General features: G+C 41.6%; 1 protein-coding gene across 1 annotated transcript in view; it reads right to left on the bottom strand.

Moving 5' to 3' along the window:
* sema5a (sema domain, seven thrombospondin repeats (type 1 and type 1-like), transmembrane domain (TM) and short cytoplasmic domain, (semaphorin) 5A) overlaps window positions 1-18,986 on the bottom strand; it is an 88,907-nt gene that overhangs the window by 54,496 nt on the left and 15,425 nt on the right. Inside the window, exons 4-7 of the mRNA XM_030080000.1 lie at window positions 13,012-13,074; window positions 7,823-7,921; window positions 2,913-3,126; window positions 1,330-1,615 (exon numbers count right to left, since the gene is read on the bottom strand). Of these exons, the coding sequence (XP_029935860.1) occupies window positions 1,330-1,615; window positions 2,913-3,126; window positions 7,823-7,921; window positions 13,012-13,074 (662 nt within the window). The remainder of the gene's footprint in view (window positions 1-1,329; window positions 1,616-2,912; window positions 3,127-7,822; window positions 7,922-13,011; window positions 13,075-18,986) is intronic.

Here is an 18,986-nt window from a genome sequence, read left to right as displayed (position 1 = left end):
TCTTAATAAGTGATGATTAGCTTCTTTTATGTGATTTAATTGTGAGTTTATTGCTGGAATGAGTGATCACAGTTGTAGCTGTTTTTTTTTTTTTGGTTTTTTTTTTGAGTGTCTTTGAGGCTGCACAACTATTTGCATTATTGGGTGAGTCAACACAATTTATCTGATTTCAACCTGATTAAAGCAACAGTCCAACAGGGCAACTGTCATATAAACATCTTAGCAGGATTATTTTAATCAGGGTAAATTGGCGTAAGAATAACTTGATTATCACACTTAGATTTCTACTCAAGCTAGATTTATCATCACAAACACCTTAGTCATGAATGCCATGTGAGGTAAAGTTCATATGACACTCGCTGACACTCATCCAGATGCAGTGGTGGTGTGTTTGTTTACACCACTGACAACCTGGTGGGGAAGAGAGTGTGTTAGGTTCTCTGCAGTCAGATAATACCGGGAATAATATATGAAGGTATCAAAGACAACAACAAAGAATAAAAAAAAAAAGAAAAGGATGAAACGTTTTGGTATTCCTCTTCCAATATCAACATGGCCACAGGCTGAAACTCATTATGTTACATCCCTTACTAACAAATTAAAACGACTGAAACAAATTTGTGGAAACCCAGATTACTGGGTAAAATGATGCCGCTTTAAACCATGTAAACAATTTAATGAAGTTATCAGCTCAATCGCATCATTCACATCGGCAGTATTTTCATCCACGTTTTCTTTATGTGAATTCTGATACAGCAAATTTGAAAGGCTCTATGAAAACACAACATTTTGCTAGAATAGTTGACAGGAAATAATAAATAATTTAGCGAATTATACAAAACTAAACACGCTTGTTGGATAAATAATGATGCAGAATAAAGATTCTAGTGGGTGTGTTTTCAAACATAACCTCTCAGAGTGTGAAGAAACACACTCTGAAAAACCTTTACAAGTCATCTAGTCTAATACTCAGTGCTGCAATCATGTTTTTATTAAAACAATCATAAAGATCTGGCCATGGGATGAGGTAATCCCACTTGTTTCCAATGCTGTTCAACTTCTTTACTGAATCAAGAGTAATTTTCTTTATACACGTGGTCCAATCTGCCTCATTACTGCCTCGTTTCTATATATATTTATACTATATATAAAATACTATAAAAATTCCTGACACAAGTGGAAGGAAGCAAGTAGGATTATCTCATCCTACCGGCAATAAAACAGAATTTTAAGACTGAATATGAGACCAAGTGACTTGTTAATAAAGATTTTTTTTTCTTTTTTCTTTCTTTTTTTTTTTGCCACAAAAGTTTGCAGCGTGTCACTCACACGTTGGTAGTGAAAATGCCGTAGAGCAGCTCCAGCTCGGGCAGATAAAAGGTGCCCTGCAGCTCGTTGTAGTTGAAGGGGATTTCTCCCGGCCTGGAGCAGTTCAGCCTGGCCTTCATGAACGTGGTCCACGTGTCTTCCAGCAGGAAGCGGCCGCCGATGTCGTTCTTGCAAACACGGCCAGCACGTGAAAACACCGTCCGGCCGCAGTCGTGCTCCACAGCGTTCTCCCGGAAGAAGAAATAGGTGAAGTTGCCGATATCGTAGGAGGAGACGAAGTTGGGTTCTGCCGTGGAAGAGGTAATTACAGGGAAAGCCGAGGACGGGCAGATGGAAAACAAGAAGAAAAAAGCATGAATAAATAGAGAGAAAAAGTACAGAGAGTTGACAAAGATATGGGGGCGTGTATGGAGAAAAAGAAAAAAGAGAAAAAAATATGAAGGCGGTGGGAGTAAGAGAGTAAGACAGAGAGACAGAATGAGAATGACTATGCGTTATGACTGATTGACTTGCTGTTTGTGTGGGTGTGTAGCCCACACGCCAGCAGGTTATCAGGATTAATAACTGTACACCATGTTATTAATGGCATTGTGTTGTAATAAGAAAACTCATTTTTCATCCCCCAAACCTAAAGGTTAGGATGAGAAATGACCAAAACAGGTGTACTGTAATAGCTCTCACGCTATCTGCAACACACGACCCCCACGACACTGTCACTGCTAAGGTGTTCATCTTTATGTATGACATTATTGGATCTAAACCGCACACTTTATTCTCCCTGACAGTGATTTAATTCACTTTTAAAATGAAAAAGCGCTTTTTTTTTTTTATTTCTATCCTCCCATTTGCAGCCCTTTTCTCCTCTGCACCTTTGGAGGGCAGTGCTGGGAGAGATAGAGGGGAAAAAAATCAATTCGCCATAAAATTAGTTATTAAACCTTTTCCCAGAGGTTGCCGCAAAGCAATGTATGTGGTGGCTTTTAATTTATTTTTTCAATTTAACTTAAATGTGAATCAGATAAAAGTCACTCGCTGACAAGATACTGATTGACCGGCTCTTCTGTGAACTGGACAACCTAAGCCAGCTCCAGGTGGAGGGGAGTACCTGAAGTGGGCTGAAGCTCTCAGGAAAAGACAGTGATTATACAAGAATTCACGCTTTTATGTCCTTCAAAGGGAGGATGAAAGAAACAGAATGATTTCCTAGACGCCTAGAAGGTTTTACAATTTCCTTTGCTGATGAAAGGCAACAGAACATTTAGGAAAAGATTATCCTTCTCCTTTTTTCATCAACAACAGCACCACTTTGGACAGCACAGCAATATACCGAGTAGGGAGGCAATTGTTCATCACAGGTCCTAATTCTCATGTTGACACACGTCTGCTATGCTTATGTATCCATGAACAAGACACTGAATCCCAGCCACCGAGAAGACAGTTTCTCTTTCAAGGATAAAAAAAAATCTCTATTCCAAATGGTAATTAATCTGTATTTAATGCGCGACTCTTAACCCCTGTGCCCACCAGGTGTTATCTTCTCTGTAACAGGTGAGTATAGACCCCACAGTTTGAGGCCTCCTTACCGTTAAGCCACTTGGAGTTGTACTGGGCGGTGCGGAGCGGTGGCAGCCCCCCCAGGCTGCGGTAGATGGCGGGGTCCCTCCCGGAGAAGTCCATGGCCGTGGCAGCGTAAAGCTCCCCGCTGGAGGTGATGAGGGCGGTGGAGTTGTGGAGGGGGTTGTAGGGACACCGAGCCATCCCACTGATCTGGTCGTGGATCTCAGTCAGATTGGTCAGCTGTAACGTGCAGAGGACGCGGGGAAGAGCAACGGACGTGGAAAGAGGGAGGTGGAGGACGAGATTGAGGGTGGGAGGGAGAAAAAAGACAGAAAAGAGGAGAAACAGTTGGCCAGAAGAAGGGAAACAGAGAGGGATGGGGGTGTATAAGACAAAGTGAGTATACTTCTCAGAAGACAATTTCTTTTCTGAGACGTTATCCAAGAACATGCACTTTATGTACATTGCTTACAGCTTCCTTTTAATCTCAGTGCAAAGAACAAGTGTTTTTTTTTTCCCTTTAACTTTAGTGGAAGTGTCCCTTGAGTTAAGAAACAACAAGCCACAACTTACTTGGGAGTATGGTTGCCTTGCATAAAACTTGCATAAAAAATGTAGGACGAAAGTAGCAAAGGGCAACATTTAAATGCAGGCCAGACAAATCCGGTAATGTGTTGTTTTCCTTTTCCAAATATGCAAATGCTGCAGACACAAAATACCTCATCTCATTATGTTTTGTTTGGTTTACATCCACTTCAGTGCGATAACACACACAAACATATATATGAGCAAAACCTTCTGGAGCAGGATACATAATCACAAACCATATTTAGATTCATTAACAGCATAAGCACACAAAATACAGCAGCTGCTGCAAGTCTAAAGCTAAAGAACCACCTGCATTTTCAGTGGTGTTTCTAAAAAGAGGTTCCGAAAATGAAGTTGGTCCTAGCTGCAGTGTTTCCTTGGTTTAGTTTCTAAAGTCTGCACAGGACATCCATGTGTTTGTCTGGTTTAAGCATTACTATACCACATCACTGAGAAGGGCCTCTCCGTTTTCATAAGAGGCTCAATGTGAGACGCAGTCTTCCTTCACATTCTGCCTTTGAATATGAGGCCAAATCCAGCTCTCCGCATTTAAAAATACTTTACAGCGTGACCCAGGCTTAGCCCTGACACAGTGCACTTGTTCCCAATAAAAAAACAGGGCATAGCTCACTGACTCAGCCTTGAATACCAAAGACGCGTAATGCATTTTTTATTTTATCCAAGATGTAATTATATTTTATGGTGCAAAAGCAAACAGGCTATAGAGAGATTAACTTATGGTTTCTGCTTCCATCCAAGTTCATCGAAGTTGTGAGAGTAAATCCATGACACAAAGTAAATGGCTTGCAGTAATCTAATGTTTTTAATTCCTCAAGCTGTAATTACAGTGATTCTATTTGCAATGACTTTTCTATCAATCACGGTTACACGAGTTGAGGTCCACCGTGGCACTTCATTCCTTGTGATTGTAAATCCATCATATTACATGCTAAGACCACTCAATCATTTCTGGTATTTCTGCTGGATGTCACAGCCTGCAGTGCCACACCAACACCTTCATGTCTAGAAGCCCCTCACTGACAGCAACAGTGTTGTCCTCTAAAGATTCAAAGGACACTGAATCTTATGCGTTTCCAGTTGCAATAACAGGTGGACGGCTCAGGATGACAGAACCCATTCAGGGCGTACGTTGGGAAAATGGGCAAGTTATTAGCCAGTTTCCTGGAGCTGTTCGATTTGGATCAAGGGTTCCGTTCACTCCCACCACCTCTGCTGCACTCCAACACAGCCAAACAGAGCGGCCCTATCTCTGCTCTGCCGGACTGAGATGAAAGCCTCATATTGATGTGACTCACTCTGCTGACTGAGATAGCTGTCATTGGGTCAATAGGGTCTTGTAAAAAAAAAAAAAAAAGGAGAGGGAGAAGTGATAGAGAGCATAAATAGCGACTGGACTGCATCCATCATGCATATTGAGGCAGAGGAGTGAAAGTCTTCTCTATGATGCGCCCAGCAGCTGTGTGAGTAGGACACTGGAGTGACTTCAGACTTGAATGCCTCTGATAGAAACTTTTTAGAAAGACACGACTCACAGCTAGACAGACTTCTTTGAGATCCAGCTGGGTGCTATGTTCTGTGCTACTGAGACACTATTATGGATATAGAGAGAATCTTGAGGGAAATCTAGTAAAGCGCTCTATGTAAGAGCAATTTTAGATCTGTCAGTGGGCAGGATTTTCAATCACTGATATTCTGCTGCGGTTGGCTGCCAAACGCCGCGTTCCAGTTGGTGTCTGTGGTGCCAACATGAGCAGAATCAAAGAGTGGCACTAGTCTCTGCGATAAGGCTGACTCTGCTAGCCACCCTCCTCTTCCTCCTGAACCTTTTGTTAGAACATCATCATCACTGTCGTCTTGCTGTCAGCATCATCATCGTCCTCCTCCTCATCATCATCGTCATTTTCACCACAACTAGTATTGCCATTGTAATCATCATCATCATCATCATCATCATCATCATCGTCGTTTTCACCACAAATAGTATTGCCATTGTAATCAACATCATCATCATCATCATCATCATCATCATTTTCACCACAACTAGTATTGCCATTGTAATCATCATCATCATCATCATCATTGTTTTCACCACAACTAGTATTTCCATTGTAATCATCATCATCATCATCATCATCATCATCATCATCATCATCATCATCATCATCATCATCATAATCATCATCATCATCATCGTTTTCACTCCAACTAGTATTTCCATTGTAATCATCATCATCATCATCATTGTTTTCGCCACAACTAGTATTTCCATTGTAATCATCATCATCATCATCATCATCATCGTCGTCATCGTTTTCACTACAACTAGTATTGCCATTGTAATCATCATCATCATCATCATCATCATCATCATCGTCATTGTTTTCACCACAACTAGTATTGCCATTGTAATCATCATCATCATCATCATCATCATCATCATCATCGTTTTCAGCCCAACTAGTATTGCCATTGTAATCATCATCATCATCATCATCATCATCGTCATTGTTTTCACCACAACTAGTATTGCCATTGTAATCATCATCATCATCATCATCATCATCATCATCATCATCATCACCACAACTATTTCTACTACCACCAACACCATCATTATCACAAGAACTTCCACTGCGATCATCATCATCATCATCATCATCATCATCATCATCTCCATCACCTTTGCCACAACTACATTCATCGTCATCATCACCTTCATCATCATCAACGTCCTCGTCACGTCATCATCATTGATGATCATTAAATACAGCTTATCAACATTATCACCATAAACACTATCTTCATCATATCATCCTCATCACCACAATCACCAGTAACTTCATCATTATCATCATCGTTTCTATTATCACCACCATCACCACTACTACAATACCTCCATCATCATCATCATCATCATCATTGTCATCAGCATAGTTCACCATCATTATCAGCATTATGATCGTTACCACCATCATTAATGCTGTCACATCACCATCATCATTATCATCATCACCATCATCAATTGTATCATCACCACTATTAACACATCATCATCATCATCATCATCATCATCATCATCACCATGAGCTCCACTGCCTTCAGCATCATCAACACCATTACCATCATCATCAAACTGCCACCATTCTTAGGTTTACAGAACACAACTTCCGTACAATTAGTCGCAAATGAAACTATTGCTGTTGGTATGTCACCAAATCAGTCATCATCAACCACACAAAACTTTCCAAGTGCTGATGCAAACCCATCTCAACATTTTCATTGGATGATTCTTCAAACTCCCAAAGAACTAAGATGAATGGAAGTGAAGTTGCATTTCAGTTGCACCATGTAATGTCAGCCTTATCATCATCATCATCAATGGCAGCGTGGCTAAAACTGTGAGATAGGCTTGGTAGCTGCTGAACGCTCCCAGTTCTCATTCAACTAATAGAATATCCTTTTCCTGCTCTGTTCATCCATCACAGCTGATATTAAATCTGTCTGGGAGTGATTCCATGAATGTTGCTGTGCCCAACCAGTGTTTCACATTAAAGGACGTTCAGTGGGTAAATACGACAATGCCTGATGAAATACTGCTATAATAATGTCATGACATTTCAACTATATGTATTTTCACAGCGGTAAACAGTCGTTATGAGCCTGTGACCTTTGGATGCAGTGCTTTTGGAGAAAAACAAATGTCATCATAATAGTAAATGCCCGCCTCCTCCTTTTTCTGAAATCCCACATTAGACGCAGATATCAGAAGTGGCCAAATCTCTGCAGTCAGGTAAGCAGAATACTGTGACATTTTACATTTCGGTCTGGTCTTTACTTCACCGGGCACTTGTCACATACTATAGTGGATAAAAAAAAGTTTATCTGCTGACACTTCAGTTTTCCCCCACCCCCAAAAAACGGTTGTTAGCAGTGTAAGCATTCCTAATAGAAATGAAAGGGTAGCAGGAAAATACAACCTTCCAGGTAAACACACACACACTGCATTCTTTTGTTGTACTTACTTTGTGTCTAGAGAAACAAAATAGAAAGCCAAAATTAAACACCCCTTTAAGATGTGGGGATCAGAGCTACAGGGAATGGCTAGGGTGTTGCATACCAGAGAGAAAACAAGAGAAACGGGAAACCTGAGTAGACCTAAATGCAGAGGATGAAAAGACCATATGATCTAATGCAGAGGGAGAGCAATGATTCATGAAGAAGGGCAGAGGAGAGCAGACGAGACATGAAAGGGTAGAAGGGGAAAACAAATAGAGAGAGAGAAAAAAAGGGAGAGAGAGAGAAGAGATACTTAAAAAAGTATCCATACCGTTCGGTTTGTGCAGATGGGGGTGAAGGCATTGGTTCCACAGGTAAACAGCCTGTTGCCATTCACCAGCAGCACTCGTATATAGTTCTGGCACTCCTCCTGCGAACACACACACAAACCCACACATTTTAGCAGTTAGCATCAGTGCCATTACGCGGCCACTGACAAGCAGCAACATTAGACAGAGGACAGAAGAAGACTTAATACCGTTAAACGAGACAAACACCTGAAACCACGGGAGGTCTGGTCTTGAACGTGGCTAAGCCCGACAGAGGCAAATCAAGGCTAATGCCCGCACAGCTTAGCCATGTCACATCTTAATTCAAGAGGGAGCAGATTCAGAGGGAGAGCCGAATGAGGTGGAAAACAGATAAATGTGGCAGACATGGGAGAGGACCACTAAGGATTTGTTGAGAAAATTGCCTCGCCTTTGTTGACCAGTCAGAAACTGAAATTAAATTGTAAGCTGTTATATAATTTATTTAGTTGATTCATCATGTATATTTAAGCCTGCTCTCCAAATTAATGAATTGAAAACCCGCTTCTCAAAATGATAGGGACGTACATGTCCACCGCTGTTTTCTTGGCTTACTCCTCAGAGGTTTTGGCTTACAAGCCACTCAGCACTTGGTTAAAAGCTCAGAGCAAATGAAGTATGACTGAGTGAGTGAATGATTGACTGAATGATTGATTGCCGCTGAACAACATGAACTTTGTGCGTTGCCGTCAGGATATCAACGGAGGGCTGCCAGGGATTTCCATCAATGAAACTCAAACGTAACAGTAGCAGTCAGTAGTCATGGTGGAGGCTCTGCATTTGTTTTCGTCCTTGGCTGCAGGTAATAAACCACACATAGCGTCCCCTGCATCTGGAAGGGGCCATGGCTGTGTTGCTGAGGGTCCCTTGTTGAAATTTAAAACCTTGTAAATCAGCTTTTGTCTGAGCCACTCCAAGTGCCCAGGGCAAGCCTCCCACCCCCCCCGACCCACCCTCTCTGGGGTCTGATTTAGGAGTGGAGGAGTGGAGGGCACCATAGGAGAGATGAGGGAGGGAAGGAGGGGAAAAACTTTTATTACCCCTATCAAGATGGAGGTTGACCCATAAAACGAATCGTTTCCCGGTGCTAAGCACAGGCTAAGTATGTATATATGTGTTTGTGTGTGAGTTGTGTGAATGTTGGGCTGCTCTCTCTCTCTCTCTCTCTCTCTCTCTCTCTCTCTGTGTGTGTGTGTGTGTGTGTCTATACATTACAAAGAGAGGCTGTGTGCATGACTGCAAATGTAGTTACACTTTTTATGCATGCCTGTATATCTGTACAGTTTGTACAACTCCCTTTATGTGCCTGCACTGTATGTCTTTGTGTGTGTGTAAGTGTGTGTGTGTGTGTGTGTGTGCATTCACATGAGCATTAGTGCTAGAGGGTGGTGGGAGAGTGGGTGGTGGTGGTGGAATGTCTGCATAATTCATTTTTTTCCTGCTGTTTTGTTTTTTTTTTCCTACGGTAAATAACAGCAGATTTAATATTTGCCCAGCTTTTCAGTCTTGACTTGTTTATGAAAACTTCCTGACAAATGTTCCACGTCCATGCCGTAATACACAGGCTATTATGCTTAGCTTTCACATTATAAAACAAAACAGAGGCAGCAATCAAGTCCTGTCAAGTCAATTTAACTCTCTTTTCTTCTCCCAATTGAAATAAATCAAATACACAACAGAAGAGTAGACATGTGCATTAGGAAAAGACAAAAAAAATAAATCAATAAATAACACAATCACTTGTAAATTCACTCAAGGCACCAGCACGGTATCTGTGTAATAGCTTAAGCGATGCTATATTGCTGAGCGCTGAGGTAGGTAATAAACCATCGAAAGCCTGTCAACTGTGTGAGAATGAAGTCTTTTTATGATATTCTTAGGGTACAGGAGCAGGAGCCACATTTTAAAAAACTGTGTGGGTGATTCTATATTAAAAGGTTACGTAAGCACAAAACAAGAAAAGTACGTATGACAAAAAAAAAAAAAAAAAAAAATCAGATAAAACTAAAGCCTGGCCACACCTGCATGCCATACTCTTTTATAAATCGCAAATTTACCTGAAAAGTTGCACATGCACACAAGCCTCAACTTCCACCCTGTGAATAGCCACAATTAGCCATATTTTATCATGAATTTTATCATATGCACAGTGAAGAGTTTTGTCCATTCATCTTGTCTTGCACAATGGGAGTGCGGGACAAAGTGAGAGTTTTCTCAGACTGTGAAGTTAAAGCTCTTGTTGGAGAGGTGGGAAGCAAGACAGAAGATGTTGTTTGGGTGCCTCAGTAGAGACTCAAAAATTGCTACTGAGTAACAGCATGTCACAGCAGGGAGGACGGAAGATCACTCCGATGACTGTAATCGAGAAGCTTTTTGTGCAATTTGCTCTTTTTTTAGTATTCTTCATTTTCATTTTATTTTTACTTGTATAATACATTTTATTTAAATCCTATCACAGCCCAGTCAACTATATTTCAAATTATACTGCAGAATATAGATTTTGTTCACTATTCTTATAAGCAACAGAAACTTACACAGTATTTGTGAAGCCATCCACAACTGACAGTCAGCAAATAACAGTAATAAGGTAGTACGCTCTGTGCCTTATATTTTGCCATTTCTAAAATTTACAGACCGCTGTTTTTTTTTTTTTTTTTTTTTTTTACTTCTACTTATGTAAAATTTCTGCAAACATAGACTACTTCTGCTTGAGTTAGGTGCAGCAGTAAAAGATCCAGCGACCATGACAGAAAGAAATAGGAAGTGGTCTGACATAAACCAAGGTGCCAACAAGTAGAGTATTACTGGGCATCAGCACTGTGCTGGTGCCGGTGTGGGGCCGGGGACAGTGGAGCTCACTCCTCTAGACGACCGTCCAGCATCAATAATTACACATGTCCACATTACTGGAGCGGTGCCAGATAAGGAGGGAGACACTGATTTGGGTGATAATACTGCTGCGAGTGAACCAGGTCAGCTACTGGCCACTATTTCACCCTGTTGATGGGAATACTGCACCAAACAACACTATACAGTATATTTCTCACACTGTATTGTGTGTTATGTTTATCATGACTCAACATGGCTGGCGTGATGCATGTTGTATGCTCGACAACCTGTGCCAAAACAGCCATGGCACATTATTACACACCACCAGCCCTTTCATAAAATTCCTTTGGCAGTCGATCTATTTCTTAAATACCTTCAATTTGGGTTAAATTATTGCTTCCCATTGCTCATCAGCACAATATAGGCCTATGACAAACTGAGAGATGGATTTTGAATGATGTTTAGGCTTTCAGAATAAAGCAGATCAGAAGGTATTAATGCAAGATGATGCTGTGATAGCCAGTGATATCTTCATAACATGGTTGTGTATTTGATATTGAGTGAAAAGGTGATTGGAACATTATTTCATGTAGTTCACTATTTAGCCACTGGAGTCGTTGTTTCTCAGATTCTCCAAAATGTACATATGGATGGGTCAAGTTTCCAAGGACGTGCACAGATTCTCACGCCAAGTTTTTCTTTATAACTCTGGAGCTCTGCCTGAAGAATGGTGTATGCCATTTCCAGGCCGATTTTGTGCATATGCAACGGTTATAAATGAGGCCCCAGATCCTCTGAGGCGAGCGGCAAGCAAAACAACTCCAGTCCGATAGACAGGAGGGACTCTCAAAGACCGAGGTGGCTTTGGTCTGTAATTCACAACAACTATCTTGTGCTGGCCAGCCTGTGCATGCCTATTATGGGTCTCTAACCACCTTTCACAGGGGAATAAATACACAGTGGTGCTCACACACACACACAAGCACACACATACAGAGCAGGGCTGGGCAGTTCACCTACATGTCAAGTTTGGTCCTAAACCATCTGTTTGGTAGACAAGTGTATGCCAGCAAACCACATACAAAAACATACACATACAGAAAAATAAAGAAAAAGAAGAAAACAATAGGGACTCCCTTTGTGCAAGCTCTGCAAGAGTTCAGGTGTGGTTGGGAAACAGTTTTAGCTCACAATAAGTTGACTCAAATCCACTCTCTTGCAACGCCACATTCAAAGCAAGCAGGGATTTATCCTGAATCTGTATGTTAAGACAGAGTAAAGAGCACCATGTTGCTACCAGGTTTGAACAAGTTTCTCCAGAGGAATAACTTGACATGTTTGGATTTTGGTTTGCTATTTTACTTCACCGGGAACATCAGGTTAAAAGTGCAAATGAAATGTTCCTCATTGATAATCACTTAAATATTGGAAAATACTGGAAATATTGGAAATAGTGTAAATGCTTAATTCTTATACTAAGGTAATTCATGTAACAAAAGATTATACATTTGTCCTACTCAAGAGATGGCTCTGGATTGTTTGGGCACCTCGGTGGTCTTGTGGTTATTAAGACACGTCATGATTAGAGGATCAAGCAAGAATCTGCCCTTCTGAACGGTCTTTGAGCAAGGCACTGAATCCCTTCCAGCTCAAGGGGTGCTGTTGCTCTGTCACAAACCCAGACCTCTGATCTCTCTGTGAGGGGCCAAATGAAAAGACCATTTTTCTTCGAGGTATCACTAAAATTTTGGCTGACATTTGGATAGATAGCCTATGGCCAAATGATCAGCTGATTAGATTTGGCGATGATCTGGATCAGGCATTTCCTCCAGCAGAGGACCTTTTTTTCCACTATACTGTCTTTATGTGTGGCTGGGAATGTCTTAAATCTGGTGCTTTTAGGTTGGCTGCTCAACATCATTGTGTTCACATGGTTTTATCACAAAATTAAGCCTGGAAGACTATCAATACACAAACATAATCTGTTACGAAGGCGGCAGGTTTACAAGTTGAAGAATGGCTCAGTGTTGGTGGAGGTTTGTCTTCTCTTGAGTGCCTTCTGGTTGTTATTTGTATTATCATTGCTATTATTAATTGACTTGACTGGAACTGATGGCTTTGGCTCGCTACATGGTAACAAGCTAGTTTAATGCCAGAGGTACCCACTGATTTTGGTGAGGAATATAAACAATTTCGAAAAGCTGTTTTTCCATTAACTACAAAGCCAGCAAGCTAACTTTCTTCCCCAATGTTTTGAAAAGTTCCTGATGGAGAACTATAAGAGAGTGAGTTCCAAAAATGTTCAGGTATCACTTAAATTCACCTCGGATTTTCCACGGCTGAAGCAGGCTCCCTTGGTGAACTCATCGCAGTGCCACTCTGCCTCCTGCAGAGAGAAAGAAAAGCAGCATTACACACCCAATAAACCATCAAGAAACAAACATCAGAAACCCTCAGCACAATGTCACTGAACCACTCTCAAAGCCACTCAGGGAACCCAAACAAAACAATGTTTGACTCTCAGCTGTGGCAAATATCCACGTTTTGAAAAGAATTAGACTTTCTCGAAGATAGCCCAACCACCTACATACCACAGAAAACAAGAAAACCACTCAAAATTGTCATGGAAAATCACACAATGATAAGTTTGATATGCAGGACATGCAACATTGATTTCTATTTATTGCCTGTTGTTTTGACTACAGATGGAGACATCAATTGAAATACAGGCTAAAGAAATTTGACATTAGCCATCTTCAACATACTCTCAACTGCAGACACGTAAACACACCTCAGTTTGCAAGTCATATTGAAGGAATACCAAAAACAAACTACATATTTTGTATCATTTACTAACTCCAAGCTGTCTGGAAAGTCCCATGAATAAATGACTTCACATCCCTTGCAGAGAAAAAAAGGTTTCAAAAACTGTAGGCTCCTTCTGTTAGCAAGGAGCTGCTCAACAAGATGCTAAAAAGATATGAAAACATCTGTTTAAAATCCTCAAACCCTTCATGCATTGTAATCCAAGACTTGAGCCACCATTCATATTTTTGGCGCATCCCAAATCACTGTTTTCACTAAAAACTTTGCAAAATAAACCACTTCTGGAAAATGCTTCATACACAAATCTCTGTGCATGGCTGGCCTGCACCTTCACTGAATTGAAGACCTGCCTCCGACTTGTTAATTGGACAGGAGTCATACTCACTCACTGGCTACACTGGTGCTTCAGTCAGTGTGGTGACATGTTTTTAGCCAAAGTACATTGGTTTGGTGCATACTCACCACACTTGGATCATGTTGCATGAAGAGTTTTTGGAATCTTTGTTGTCTGTAAGGCCGGCCTTGTGATTAAGAAGTTTCTTCAGACATTCAAGACAATGCAACGTGGGTAAATGATACAAAATATATAGTTTTTGGGTGAAGTATTCTTTTAATAAAGATACAGAATCCAATTAAGGTGCACACCAAGCGGGGAGACCTCAAGAAATAAGAGGCAAGCGAGCATAGAGCAGAATGCCAATTTGATTTATGTGTAGGGGGGAAATGAGGGATCTGAAGACATAAGAGGTGAGTCCCTAAAGTAGAATGTCAGCATGATTTACATGCACGGAGGAAACAGAAGGATGCCTTTAACATTTTACTACAGGAGAAAGAGAGGAATGAGAGGATAAAACCTGGACTTGTCTCCTCTGAGGATGGAGAGACCAGTGTGCTCCAATTTCTACAGTTTAATTTCAGTGTGACCTCCGGGCGGCTCTCTCATTGATAAAAGTTCTCTATTCATGAAATGAGTGTTGGCCCCAGGCCAGCGCCGGGCCACGAAGACACTCACACTCTGACAGGCAGAATTAGTCGTCACTGCCATCAGCTTGCTGTGACTGGCCAAAAGAGGAATACTTCACAGAAAAATTGGATGGCACCATAATACGGTTAATGCCAAGTCACAAAAAGTCACAAAAAGTAAAACTATTCAACCTCTCTTTGGCCACAGAGATACAACTCTCCTGCAGTAATAACCTGGCAAATGGCCAGAGGGGAATGACTTCACTCTCTGTGGGAATATAGTAAATATCTGTAACTGAAAGAGAATATAATATTTCACCTTGGTATCAGGCCTGTTTTATGCCAGGACAAGAGGGAAAAGAAAGCTGAACCCCCCTCAGCACTTCCTCTTTCTTCTGTGTGCTTTATGAAAGGGCCTTCGCTCCTCTGCCTCAGCCGCCTTTGAGTGGCGTAGAGACACACTTTGAGAACATATGTACACACACATGCATGCACACACATGCCGTAAATGCACACACACAGGAGGGATCTTACAGAGAGGGTGCTTAGAGTGTGTGGTACAATTCAGGGGAGAAAAGATAGAGCTTTAATGGGGGCTGGCCTCTTACTTTCTCTTCTGTGAGATAGAGAGAGAGAGAGAGAGAGAGAGAGAGAGAGAGAGTGTGTGTGTGTGTGTGTGTGTGTGTGCCAGTTCACATTCCAGGCCAAAGCTGGCTATTTTAGGGTGGGACACCACAGTCACAAACCACACACATCAGCACTCGCACCACAGTCTGTCCCAGCTGAATTGCATGTGGGCGCAGAAAGTGTTTTCACTAATCGCAGGGGGAAAAGACATATTAATGGCCTGAAACCTTACTCACTCATGCTCGGTGACGAAAACAGCCCTAACACAATGCAAAATTACAACTTGAGACTGTGTTAATGGGGCCAAAATACTTGCTTTTGTCATTATGGAGAGGAGGCGATTTATCATCATCTTACATAGTTCAAAGCAGAAGATTACATATAGACATTACGACTTTAAAACATCAACTTTATGACCACTGAAGAAGGTGATGCCCATGAGCCTATAAGCGGGGAAAGTGCAGCATCATTTACCACCAAAGCCACCTTATCCGACTGCCTAGTCTCAAATGGACCAGAGCACAGCACAGAATCACAGCCATACTCAGGCAAGTGCTTGTGTCATTAAGACACATTAAAAGCCCATTAACATGCTATTGTTCAGCTCCAGTGTGCTACTAAGATGGATCTGTCTTAAAGTGAAATATGTGTCTGGAATGTGCTGAATTCAAATAATAATTCTTGACTTTATCAGACAAAGCCTGGTTAACAAAGACATTTTTTCCACATATTTTGTCACCCAGAAGAGCGAGAAAAGGAGACTTAGAGGAGAAGAAGAGGGAAAGTGAAAGAAAAGAGAGGAATTCCTGGTCCTGCAGCTCAGCAGGTTGAGCGTGTCACTGACTCTGTTAAAGTCAAATTATATTTCTGTGTTGAAGCTTATGCTGTAGTAGCCTTTGCTGGTGTGAGCATTTTTAGTTTTGCATTGGAAGAACAGATAAAAAATTGGAGGGGGTTGTGTTTACTTAATCTGAAACAAAGAGTTCGCTCTTTGTCCAAGGCGATATTTGGGATATTTCTCACCATGAATTTGCTGACATCTGGTAGTGTGTATAATTTGTGGAAGAGTTGGAAACACCAGAACATATTTGCAAGCCTCCTCAGTTCAAGCCAGTTGATTGCCTCTCCTCAAATGGCTCCGTGTTGTCTTCACTCTCACTTGAAATCAACCGCAAAACATGGAAAAGATACAAGGGGGTCTAGCAGACCAATCAAAGATTTTGCGGCCTTGATTTGCGCAATTACATTTTTGGAGAGGTACATGTAAGCTACAGCAGCAGTCTTTGTGGATTACACAGGAGCCACAAACACCTATGGAATCTCAATGGTGGTATTTTGGCATAGAAATATAAACTGACCCTTAGTTTGAGTTTACTGCTCGAGCCTGATGGGACCAAACTGCTCCTACTGGATCAGCTGTTATTCAGAAATCCCAGTCCACCGCCCAGGTCAGGTTGGATTTTAAGCTTCTGGTTTTGGATGTTAGGCTTTTCCTACTTATTTTCCATCTTGTCTTAAGACATGAATTGATGAAAGAATAAATCAGAGTAGCATTTAAATACAAAGTTGAGTTTTTGGATGGATCTGTGGATGGATTTGACTGATATTGCCTAATGTTAAATTTAGATTTTCCATCCATCAAACTCAATCTGAAGGCAGCAGGCACTACATAGACTGTAGTTAATGAGTAGCCTAAAGATAAATTCCTAAATTATAAATGTCGTGTTTTATTGAGGCTTTGGTTGGTTGGTGGTGAAGTTTGGATGGAATTTTCTTGGGCTCTGATTGGGCCATGTCCAGAATTTTGTTCTGTTGGTCAGGTTCAGGTCAGATTTGGACCAATTTTTTTCAGTCACGGTTGGCTCAGGTTCAAGATATCAGACCTGATTCAAGCTCTGGTTAAGGGCTGGATTCCCAGGGGACTCTCTTCACAGAAATATACAGTACACTGCAATTGACTTTGGATAAAAGCATCTATCAGATGGAATATGTTTTGTTGGAGAAGACAGAGAGAGAGAAAGTGAGTCTGACAGAGATGCAGAAACTCAGAGAGACAGGGAGACTTTGGCACACTCGGTAGCAGTCATTCACTGCTTCAGGGAAGCTGAAGAATAAATTCCTGAGCTATGCATGTTCCATGTGACCGCCCTCTCTACTGTCCCCCGTAATGACTGCAATCCTCAGAGATGAACCGTTGTGCTCCAGCCTCTTGACAGCCGTCACACTAAGGGGCTATTGTCACCAGGAGGTGGGTGCAAGAGAGGGACCGAGGGAGACGAGAGAGTGTGTGGGCAGAGAGACATAGAAGGAGACAGAGCAAAGGACAGAAAGTGAAAGAAAGGGACAAACAGACAGAAAAAGAACAACAAAGCAAAAACAGAGTGTAACTTCGGAGTCAGCCAGGACAAGGGAGACAGTGTGGGCAGAGAGAGAGAGAGGGAGTGAAGTAGTCAGCGAGATGGAGGAGGGAGCGTGGAGCTGAATTCCAAAACAGTGCTGTTTCCAGACATGATATTGAATATATTTTGCATAAAGAGGGTCCAGAGAACACATTCTCTGCTGACAGCTGTCTGGCTTTGTGAAATGATTGGCTATGTGTTTCATTACAAGGGTATGGTGGGGTTGAGAGTGAGAGCTGGACAAATCCAGCCGGGGAAATCTAATCTGTTTTATGAATAGCTGATATTACCTTTTGATGTGCTGGCACAACATTTGCTATTCAGACTGATGTGTGCTGATGTAAGCCGAGGAAAGATTTACACAAGAAAGCAGTCTTTGTGTCACATGTGCGTGAGTGGGTGGGTCTATGTCACTTAACATATGATCATAATAGTATCAAAAGATGGTAAAGATGTAATCAATGTTGAACTGACCCGCGACTCTGCCTGTTACAATTTAAACACATAATCCTCCAGTTAACACATGGTCTACCAGTTTAATCATTTTACTTAACATGTTGATGTCTGCACCCCCAGTCCCATTGATGCTTTTTATTCAATGCATTTAAATGGCCAAGTTATGGAGTTCTAGTAATTGAATTAGCATTGCTTCCATAGACATAGAGGATGGGTTCTGTTAGCTACTGATTAGCAGGGCTAATTGTGTGTCTGACGGAGTGTAATTGCAAGAGACAAGCGAATGAAATACAACATGAAACAACAGAGGGCTTTTCGCTTTGTTCGCCGGTGTTCCCTTCCACTACTTCAACAACACGACAATAACAGCGGAAGCAAAGAAAAAACGGAGGCACAATATACACCTCAACGCCATGCAGTGTCTTTGTCAAAGGGAGCTGTTATGGATAGTGTTTTAATCTGGCTGTTTGTGAGCCGGTGCAGGAGGAAAGAAGCTGTCGTGCAAGTCCACTGTATTTTGCTCCTCTGGTGCAACACTGAATGGTGAACAATGGCAGTGATCCTCCTAATCCTGCAGCTTTATTGACTGATGCTGTGATCACTGTTTCTGAAACAGTGAGCTTCTGCATCCTGTTTAGATTTACCATGTTGGAGGAAACAGAGCACTAATATTGGATTCTTAAAGGGGATATTTCTTTCTTTTTTTTTTCTCTCGCTGAACATTATTTGGGGAGCTCACAGGCAGACAGGAGCACAAGGCTGAGTTCTACTCTAAGCCAGCGTGGTCATTCATCAGCCCTGGCAACACAATAGAATGTGAGCACAATGCAAATGCAGAGGGCCCGATTCATCAGTGTTGTCCTTCTCGGCTACAGATACAGTAACAGTGGGCAGTGGCTCATGGTAGCTGGGCAATGGCCATGCCAGGGTTGATTCGGCTGACTGAGCTTGGTCGGAGCTAAGGGCACAGAAGAAAAAAAAAAAGATAAACCGGGCAATGGGACAATATTGGACGTATGTGAGATAT

Source organism: Myripristis murdjan, chromosome 20 (assembly GCF_902150065.1).
Source record: "Myripristis murdjan chromosome 20, fMyrMur1.1, whole genome shotgun sequence".
Lineage (NCBI taxonomy): Eukaryota > Metazoa > Chordata > Actinopteri > Holocentriformes > Holocentridae > Myripristis > Myripristis murdjan.
The sequence above is the reverse complement of the archived record's forward strand: the minus strand, read 5'-3'. Positions and strand labels throughout refer to the sequence as shown.